Source organism: Engraulis encrasicolus, chromosome 11 (assembly GCF_034702125.1).
Source record: "Engraulis encrasicolus isolate BLACKSEA-1 chromosome 11, IST_EnEncr_1.0, whole genome shotgun sequence".
In the NCBI taxonomy this organism is placed as follows: domain Eukaryota; kingdom Metazoa; phylum Chordata; class Actinopteri; order Clupeiformes; family Engraulidae; genus Engraulis; species Engraulis encrasicolus.
In genome coordinates, this window is record NC_085867.1 from 22964507 (window position 1) to 22975561 (window position 11055).

General features: G+C 44.6%; 1 protein-coding gene across 2 annotated transcripts in view; it reads left to right on the top strand.

The window, feature by feature from the left end:
- Positions 1–11055, top strand: part of zgc:113162 (uncharacterized protein LOC553743 homolog) — a 73457-nt gene that overhangs the window by 46413 nt on the left and 15989 nt on the right. For both annotated transcript variants that reach the window (XM_063210219.1, XM_063210220.1), the window contains 3 exons: positions 704–825; positions 7126–7174; positions 7948–8097. In XM_063210219.1, the coding sequence (XP_063066289.1) occupies positions 704–825; positions 7126–7174; positions 7948–8097 (321 nt within the window). The remainder of the gene's footprint in view (positions 1–703; positions 826–7125; positions 7175–7947; positions 8098–11055) is intronic.

An 11055-nucleotide genomic window follows, 5' to 3' on the forward strand; every position in this document is an offset into this window, starting at 1 on the left:
CTATGTTAATGTTTAGTGTCTGTTACTTTGTTTTACATGTCCAAAATGCAACCCATTCACAAATGTAATCCTTTCAGTAAATATGTCAATAAACTCATTTATACTCGTCTGACCAGAGTAGGAAAGGTGCCCTCTGCCTATTAAATCCTAAATATCTCAGCCTCCGAAGCACATAAAAACATAAAATTAGTTGCATTTAAAGCTAGGACCTTAGTCTTGCATTAGAATGTTAATTCAGCTCTAACATACCCACGTATATTGCCAACACTCTCTTGAAAGCAATGACCTAGGCCGGATTCAAACCTGGGTCACCATGGGCATGTAAGCCCCTATGGAGGGGTATTTTAGTACAGCGCGCCACTTGCAGCCCCACACAAGTTTATAACAATTACTTATACTTATAACAAATACTTACCACCACCATCAAATTCTAAGTATTCATTATGACTGGAAAAATTGCACTTTTCATACATGAAAAGGGGAATCTTCTCCATGGTCCGCCATTTTGAATTGACAGAAATAGGCATTTTTAGCTGCAACACTTACTGTACTTTGGTCATAGTAATATTTGTTTATTAGTTAGTAACTATAAATGAAAAGATCAAATTTGGCATTACAGTAGGAAGTTTCAATGAGCAGCATAGTTGCAATACCTACTCTGACAACCTTTTAAATCTTTGTTGTTGTTTTGTTTGTGGTGCAGGTGATGCACACGTCAACACGGAAGGTGATGGTGGTAAAGATCTACAAGAATGACGTGGACCAGGACAGCATCGTCCGGGAGATCAGCCTGCTACAGAAGCTCTCCCACCCCAACATCGTCAGGTGGGTCTACTTGCACACCACCGTTCTGTTTACATTGCATGATATTGCATTTGGCAGACGCTTTTTAAAATATATTTTAGGGCTTTTTGCCTTTATTTTTGACAGGACAGTGGAGGAGAGACAGGAAATGAGTGGGGAGATAGAGACCGGGAAGGATCGGCAAATGACCCAGGCCGGAATCAAACCCGGGTCGTCGGCATAGAAACCCGTTGCCCTACCGTCACAGCAGGGCTGGCAGATGCTTTTTAACCAAAGCAACGTACAATCGAGTACATTAATGTAGATAGTCAAGAAAGAGAGGAGTCTTTACTTGCTTCTTGAAGGCTGAAAGAGCTGTGCCTTGTCTTGTGTCTACACACAAAAGCTCACGCACATACAGTATATGCACAAACAAGCACACGCAGGTGGTGGGAGAAACCATGGGGATGGACCAGCCAGAATCAAACGCCACCCCCAACAAGGGTGCATGAAACACCCCAACTTTTGAAAATCCTGCTTTTGCAGTAGTATTCCTTTGTGGTATCACAACTTTGTAAAATCTCAGCAAATTTGATCAATGTTAAAGGGTGGCACAATAGGGATGAAAAGTGAAATGGCATTTTTAACGAAGTCAGTGAAAAGTGTGTTAAGCATAGATTAGGTGGTGGGCCCAGTCTCATATCTTGTCAGTTCGTTGGTGTTAACGAGTGGCAACTTTATTTTTGCTTATATAACCCCCTGACAACCCATTAAACAATATTTTGGCTGTTGCCATCCTCAAAACTTGCACATTGATTTATAAAAATGACAAGAAAAACTAGCCGACCGAGTGACGTCACGTCAATGCAAAGTCAACGAGGCAGAATACAGCTAGCGCGTGCATGCTACCCGGAACCGTCAGATTTCATGGCAAAAAGTGACAAGTTGGGGGGTAAGTGGGCTCACTTGTTGTGTACATGCAAAAAAAATATATTTTTCTCAAACTTTCAGGAGTGCTCTTTTTCGCTGTTAGTGTTCGACTGTCTGACCATTATTGGGCAACGAGAGATAAATGTCAAAAAGATGACAGGTCTGTTCCCTCAAAGCAATAGAGCAATGAGGTGACGGGGGGTAGATCAATTCGCCAAAAAACTACGTGTCAGTAAAGAAATGCAAGCTGTGTTATTTTTTCCAGTAACAGGAAAATGGTCAGGAATGAAATGCCTACGTTGTTTCAATGATTAGGTGAATTATCTGCCTATGAAAAAAGCCCGATATGCGGATAAATATTCCCTTTTCAACTTTGAGGGGCGGAGACTTCCCATTGACTGTGCATTATGTGACGTCACCCCCAGTCTTTTTTATTTTCGTTATTTTTTAAGATCAACGTGCAACTTTTCAGCGTGGCAACAGCCAGAATATTGCTTTACATATTGTCAGGAGGTTATATTAGAAAAATCAAGTTGCCACTCGAGAGTGAGAACGAAACTCATTTTCTAAAGGAGCTACGAAATAGCCCACCGTCTAGATCACATTTTCTGGAAATGTAAAAGGTGCAGGACAAAGGCTGACTGCAATTTTAGATTGAGGACTCTGCACACTTAAAATCCTTTTTTCTTTTGTTATTTTTTTTCCATGGCGGGATAGGATGACATTTCGAAACGAAATAGAAACAAAAAGATGTTGATCTGCTCTCCTAAAGGCAACTAAGTCTACTGTACATTGAGACTCAACTGAATACAGGAATCAGAATAATTGTCCTGAACCCATTTGCCAAAATGCAGCAATAAAGTACATGAAACTAATCTTGAAACATAGTCAAGCGAGAGAGTCAGAGGATCCCCCTTGAATGCAATTTGGTCTGGTGTTGCATTGGGAAATTGTGTCCTCCCAAAGGCCTAATGTGGTCTACTGTATCCCTTGTGTCCTCCTTAAGGCCTAATGTGGTCTAATGTATCCCTTGTAGTGCTTGTGCGGTTTCCCATGACCCCTCAGCATTATACATGACTCAAACAGGGTTGCCAGATGGGGAGGTTTCCGATGACCATCTAAACAGGTACCAAAAGGCATTGGACAAGTTATTCTGTAGCTCTATGACCACACAAACCAATAGAATTGAGTTCAAATTGGGCAGGATTTCGTGACACCAGGTGGTTTTTGAACATTTATTGTGTCACATCTGGCAACCCTGGACTCAAATCTAAATGAACAATCTTTCCACTGACTTCATGGCCTTGAGCGCAGCCCTCCCTTCCTCCCTCCCTCCCTCTAGCCTTACACTCAGAGTAGTTATTGATGGACAGTGGTGGGGTCAGTGGTTCCCAACCTTTTTTGGCCCAGGACCTCATTTTGAAATCCCAAATTTCTAGGGACAACATACACATTTTTTTTACGCAACTGGAAAAAATACTGAGCTAAGTTGTAAGGCTATTAAACCTGCACACATTTCTGAAAAGAGATAAGATTGTATGTGGTGTTTCAGTCAGATTATTATTAATTAATGTTATCTTAATTAGGGTATTTATCGGTAGCCCTATTCTTTTTACACTCCTAGACATTTCAGGCGACCCTATGTGAATTCCAGGCGACCCAATATGATGTCCTGACCCCAAGGTTGAAAACCACAGGGTCAGGTGTTCTCTTCCTTCCGTGGAATGCAGTGCAGTTCTCAGTTGAGTGCAGATCATTATTTCCAACAACGTGCTCCACTTACACTCTTGTCCCCAAACCTGATCGCTTGTGGCTTGCTTGACTTGACCTGTGCTGCTGTCGGGGCAGCATGTACCCTGTGAGTGCAAAATGAGGTTGCTGGCCTGACCTGTCCTGACCTGTCCTGACCTGTCCTGCATGTGTGTGGAGGTCCACTAGCTTATCCACTAAGGATGCAACGGTGCAGTGTTGCCATGATTCAGTACCGTTTATTTTTTCGGGCCACAGGTACAGTACAATTACTGTTTGGTGTGGAAGTCCTCTAGCTTATACAGGCTATGCATAGCTTGGCCCATGGCAATGTGAAAATTCAGTTCTTTGAGCAAGAAGTTACACAATTGATATACAATTGCCAGTGTACCAGTGCTGGTGAGCTTAGATAGTGAACTTCCTTTGAAGTGTAGCTATTTAATGCTACTGTATATGTATTTCAAAATGACGCTTTTGCACACAGGTGCGTAGGATATTATCCCAGCGGGGTTGTCATTCAAATGTAAAGAAATCCTGTACACTGTCCATTCCACCAACAAACTTTAATGCAATGGTTCGGTCATCTGACATTCTTCAGGTAAAAGTTACGTTGTTTTAGGTTTGGGGTTGTAATGGGCAGTGTGCAGGATTTCTTTACACACGTATATGCTGCATATGTCACACACACACACACACACACACGTGCGCGCACACACGCACACACACACGCACACACACGCACACACACACAGCATCTGAAGGATACCCCTCGGAAGATGAACACTCAAGCATGTCGGCTGTCTCTATGGAATACATGTACCAACATCTGACTGATTAAAATCACAGTCATGTGTTCTACACACACACACACGCACACACACACACACACACACACACACACACACACACACACACACACACACACACACACACACACGCACACACACACACACACTTGGACACACTTTGCACAATCCAAGTCAATACCTGGTAGTCTGATCTGGCATCCAACTTACTAAATCGACTGTATACACGATGTAATTTAGTGTGTTTTAAGTCACCCATTGACGCCTAAGGCACCTGCAAAAAAGGGTGCTGAATGTCTGAGAACTTTTTGAGAAAAGCTGCCCTCAGCCTATAAAAACCTAAAAAAAATATATCAGCTTCTGAAGCACATAAACATATGCACTAAGTTGCATTTAAAAGACTCTCATCTTTCATTAGAATGTGTTCATTAATCTCAAACAAACAGAGATTTTTAATAAAGATGTCTCAAATCTCATGAGCCTGAATGTTACGTAATGCAGCTCCAGGCACCAGGGCCAATGTTGCGCAACGCAACCTCAGGCATCAATGGGTTAACAGAGAGCCAGTTTTTATTTCATCAAAGTCAAATGCTTTGAATGATTTTAAAAATGCTGGAAAACCCCTCACAGATGTGCGGCCTTAATCACATAATCACTGCCATCAGAGGAATGCTGAAATGTACTTGTTCACAGATGGCAGATCGTGTTGCATAACGTCTAAGAAGTACATGTTGCCCGATGACGGTCATAAGCGGCTCACATTTAAGTCATGCATCCAGTCCTGTACACACCATCAGGGGCGGTTCTAAGGGGTGGCAGGGGGTGGCGTTTGCCCCCCCAGAAATATGATTTGCCACCCCAATTAAGAGCCTTGATTGTGACCAATAGCCTTAATGCTTGACATAATTTCAGACATAGAACTTAAGGTTGCAGGGTTCCACTTTAGGGGGTTCACTGTGTCACATAAGTGTGTGTGTCGATTATATAGCGTTAATCATTTTCCCTTAGTGTAGGAGCATGCCCCCCTGAAATACACCTTTCCACCCCAAGAATAAATGTCTGGAACCGCCCCTGCACACCATAAGCAAAGACAGGCTTGAGTCGAATAAGAATCTAACACTGCGTTCTGGTTCTCGATTCTGATTGGCTGATAGCCGTGGTAAATCGGGCGTAAACCCACACCATTCCAAATGAAGATTGTATGCGCATCTAAGTTAGACCCGGTGCATCCACATTGGTAATGAGAATATGTTGCATTTGGGGTAGGGAGTCTGCAAGAAGAGCACATATTTGCACCATCTGTGCTTGGGGTATCAGTGTGATTGCAAAGACCTTTTAGTCCTGCAGTGTTTATTGCCCCTTGCTGAGTTTTTGTAGCGAAGTGTGTGTTTTGTAGCACGACGAATGCATGCACGCACGGCGAGTAGTGGTTGTCGATGTAACCAATCACTTCCTCAACTTGTCAATTGAACGACCCGGGGCAAATTAACTGTTATTATAGCATACTTCAAGAAATTTGGTCTGCGACCAACAGCGTCACAATGTTAGATAAGCAGTAAGCCACATGGGTAAGGGGACACAACCCACGGCCTCTCGTGGCTTATTGCTTAAATGACCGCAGTACTGTATCCTACCTACTTATGGAAAAGACAAAACATTCTTGTTAACAACTGGCCATCTTTCTACTTGTTTACAACGTGTCTCCTTTGACTTGACTATCTTGACTAGAATCTTAACAGTTCATTTTTTTTCTTCCTTTATTGTGGCTCCATACTGAAGAAGCATGGATCACATTTCCCTTGTCCGGATCCCTTTCTCCCTTTCCACACATTCTCCTTTTCCCCTTTGTTCCATTGTTTACAGTTGTGTCTTGACATTCAAGGTAGATAGAGAATGAGAATCTTCGCAACCATACTGTAGGCTATTGGTTCTTTAGAGACTACAGAGTGATTTATAACTGTGCATAATTAGTGAATCACAGGGTTATTAGCCTGATGCTAATGCCTGTACTGCCAGTGCATCACATGGTGATTAACCTGATGCTAATGCCTGTACTACCAGTGCATCACAGGGTTATTAGCCTGATGCTAATGCCTGTACCCGAGATTCCAGGAGTATTATCCAGTTTCTCTGCCTGTAGGCTACTGCCAGTGCATCACGGGGGGCAATCGCTATTCCGACATAGCGCTATTCCGACACTTTTTAGGGGTTAGGGTTAGGGTTAGGGTTAGGGTTAAGGTTAGGGATGTCGGAATAGCGGCATGTAGGAATAGCGGTGGACGGTGGAAAACGTGTCGGTATTCCGACAATAGACATTAATCTCGGAATAGCGACATGTCGGAATAGCGCCACGTAACCGTGCATCACAGGGTTATTAGCCTGATGCTAATGCCTGTACTGCCAGTGCATCACAGGGTTATTAGCCTGATGCTAATGCCTGTACTCCTGTTGCTTGTCTGTATGGAGTTCGTTTCTCTCTTAACAGGAAGAGGAAATGAGCTGTATGTAAAGCAAACAAGGCCAGTGGATTTTCAGGGCGCCATGGAAGCTGTGATTAACCAAACACACATTTAGGGCTCCACAGTATATAAAAAATGTATCAACATCGCAATATCAAGAGTGGCGATATATGTGTATCGCGAAAATGACTTAATTATCGATAACAAATACACATTTTCCCCCACACAGCCCCCCATACAGACCGACAAATTAGTGACAAGAAAAACACTCAGATATATTTCTAAATATTGTTTAAATAGTGTTATGCAGTTATGCAGTTATTGAGTATCATTTTTTTCTGATATCGCGCAGCCCTACACACGTTCATAAAACTGAGATCATGTGGTTCTCTTTGCAGGTACCTTGGGATCTGTGTGAAGGAAGACAAGCTCTACCCCATTCTAGAGGTGAGATGCCCTCTTTGTTCTGTTCAGCCATGCTTTAGTTTGTAGTGAGCGCTACATGTCCTGAATGTATCGATATACAGAAGACAATAAATACAATACTTACTGAATAGTGGATACAGACATACACATTGCTCTTAATTATCGCCTCATATCTCAACGGCTATGATTTTTATGTTGTTTTTGCACATTAACCTGCATCTTTGAATGAAAAGTGCGATCAGCGCTGCTGCTTGTGGATAAGCAGGGTAGGCAGAGCGCTTTAGGGTCTCAACCACTTTGCCCCCAAAATTGGGGCCTCCTAAATTAAGATGGACTAAAAAGCATACTGTATGATTATTATTATTATGATTATGAGGAGGGCCTCCTGACCAGTTAAGCTTAGGGCCTCCAAAACCTCAGCAGCGGCCCGGAGTGCGATACAAATAATTTCCTCACTGTCTCAACTTGACTTGCCTTGCATTTAGATGTCTATCAGCTATACAGTTACTCAAATGCAAGGATGCATTCGCTCCAGTATCCTGTCTGCAGTGTTTTCTAAACTTTTCATATTGTTCAAGTTTTCCTGCCTTACACCTGCACCTCGACAACTGAAGGCGTGTGCATAAGGACTTCCATGTTCAGTACAAGGATGTTTTTTTGTGGTTGACTTCCATCTACAGTACAGGGATCATTTTTTGTTTGTTGTTGAGCTTGTGTGTGTGTACGTGTGTATTTATTTTGTCCTCCACCTCCACCTCCACCTCCACCTCCACCTCCACCTCCACCTCCACCAGTATGTGAGCGGGGGCTGCCTGGAGGACCTGCTGGCCCAGGATGAGGTGCCCCTGTGCTGGAGAGAGAAGGTGGACCTGGCCGCCGACATCTCCAGAGGAATGACCTACCTCCACTACAAGAACATCTACCACCGGGACCTCAACTCAAAGGTATATAATACATATAATAAATATAATATCAACATCTACCAATAATATATGACTGACTATGACTGACCCGTGACCGCCCAGGACCTCAACTCAAGGGCAGTCATGGGTAAGCGGTGAGGGGGTCAGACTTGTAGCCCAAAAGTTGCACTGGTTCGACTCCCGACCCGCCAGGTTAATGGGGGGAGTAATCAACCAGTGCTCTCCCCCATCCTCCTCCATGACTGAGGTACACTGAGCATGGTACCGTCCTGCCGCACTGCTCCCTTGGGGTGCCATTGGGGGCTGCCCCCTTGCACGGGTGAAGCATAAATGCAATTTGGTTGTGTGCAGTGACCACTTGTGTGCTGTGGAGTGCTGTGTCACAATGACAATGGGAGTTGAGATTTCCCAGGTCAGGATGGAGGAGAGCTTGCCTGGCAAACCAGACTGTAGCATGACATAAATAGTCTGGTGTCGGTCGCATCATTGATTACTTCTGAAGGTTACGTGTGAAACCAACGGTTGGCGTTCAAACTGCTTAACTGCATGTGATGTTCCAGAGCAGCGTTGTAGTCACCTTGCTATGCTATTCCAAACCACTCTCTTCACAGATTCAAACAGAAAAAAGCTCAACACAGATAACGTTGGGATTGAAGTGTGTGACAGATTTTCTGTCCTTTTGGATCATCTCTGATAGTGTGGACCACCTCGTCAGGAAAAACTATTTTCTGCCGCTAGGCAGGTTCGTTTGTCCGTTTTTCTATCCTAGAGCAGAGAATGATTTACGTAACTGCCATCATACCATAAGCCGCTTGATTACATCCTCATGTCAGGTGTTACTCGTACCAACAAATAGTTTATTTAGTATCTGTGAGCTTTATTGCTTTGTTTTGTTTCGGGTGTCAGATTTCTTCCTGGTGCATTGCAACACGGAGAACAAGCTCAGCCTGTCGGCCATACTTTCCAGCAGCATGTCATCATGGCGGACCTCTGCACAAGTAGTAATGTTCTCTACTCCGTTTACTGCAGCCCCTGGCCTAATCGAAACTATGTTGTTTACACGTCGCCGGACGCGTCTTACCCAGGAATCTTCTGGGCTATTTCTTGGGAATGCAAGTCATGGAGTCAGGCAGCCATTAGGCTAGGCGTTACACGACTATTGTGGCAGACTGTATGGCACCAAATGGCCGCCTCCCGCCATATTTTATTGCTTTTCTTCAACTCGGTGTGATCGCGCCGAAGCCGAAAATCTGGTTATAGCGTATGTATGTGTGTCCGATTTTGACAGCCCAAGAGTGCATTTCTGGCTAAAAGCAAATTGGACAATTTTTTTTCCCCATCTAATCCAATTTCAATTCAGATTAAAGTAATGTGAAGGGAGTGCATTGTTAAATGAGGGTGCGTAAGTGTCTGTCTGTCTGTCTGTCTGTGCATGTGTGTGTGTGTGTGTTTGTGTGTGTGTGTATGTGCGTGTGTGTGTGTGTGTGTCTGTATGTGCATGCGTGTGTGTGTCTGTATGTGTGTGTGTGTGTGTGTGTGTGTGTGTGTGTGTGTGTGTGTGTGTGTGTGTGTGTGTGTGTCTGTGTGTGTGTGTCTGTGTGTGTGTGTCTGTGTGTGTGTGTGTCTGTGTGTGTGTGTATGTCTGCCTGCTGGTATGTGCTTGAGTGTGCGAGTGTGTGTGTGTGTGTGTGTATGTCTGCCTGCTGGTATGTGCATGAGTGTGCGAGTGTGTGTTTGTGTGTGTATGTCTGCAGGTGTGTGTGTGTGTGTGTAGATCATGCTGCATGAATACATAATTGGCCCTCCGTCAGCAGCCCAGGCTCTGTGTGTGTGTGTGTGTGTGTGTGTGTCTGTTCCAGAGGTTAGCCAGAGCGCACTCTGCCAAACAGTGGGAGTGTGCACAAGTGTGTGTGTGTGTGTGTGCGCGTGCGCGTGCGCGTGTGTGTGTGTGTGTGTGTGTGTGTGTGTGTGTGTGTGTGTGTGTGTGTGTGTGTGTGTGTGTGTGTACGTGTGTGTGTGTTCGTGCGTGTGTACGCACGCAGTGTGTCTGTGGAGCATTCCCTGGATTCCAGTGGTAGCTGTCAGGCTTCCAGGCTGGGTGCGAGGTCACCCGGAGCTCAACAACACCCCTCATAATGGCCGTGCGCGCGCGCGCGTGTGTGTGTGTGTGTGTGTGTGTGTGTGTGTGTGTGTGTGTGTGTGTGTGTGTGCGCGTGCGTGCGTGTGTGTGTCGCCGTGACGACAACACCCCTCTTACTGGCCTTGTGTGCGTGCGTGCGCGGGTGTGTGTATGTGTGTATTTTTGTGTGTGCTAGGTCACTGTGAGCTCAACAACAAGCCTCTGTCTCACTGCCCTTCACTCAGCCCTCCACCCCCCCTTCCCAAGAGAGACCGACACTTCCACAGTCACTCACACACACATAACACACAATAAACACTTACATGTAGATTCATTCACATATTACACAGACTGACTGGTATGGTACACACACACTTATACACTAAAACACGCGCATGCACACACACACAAACTCTTTTATCCATGTCGCTCGCAAACACACGCACACACACACACCCCCACACCCACACACACACACACACACACACACACACACACACACACACACACACACACACACACACACACACAAACTCTTTTACCCATGTCACGCGCAAACACACGCACCCACACACACACACACTTTCGCATACAGCACAAAACACTTGGCCACTATTTTCAATCTGAGGTTAACGAGCATACCATACCATACCATACCTGGCTGCTGTGCTGTGTTCTGCTGTGCTCCATTCCCTCTTTAATTCAGGAGCCTGGCTCTGGCTCTGTCCTTTGTCGATGTCGCCATCGTTGTTGCTGTCGCTGTCCTGTCCCTGCTGCCCCACCAAAATAAATGAAGAGTTTATTTGCAAAACGGTGTATCCACCATTTTTTATTTGTTTGCGTTTTATTATTGAAAATGA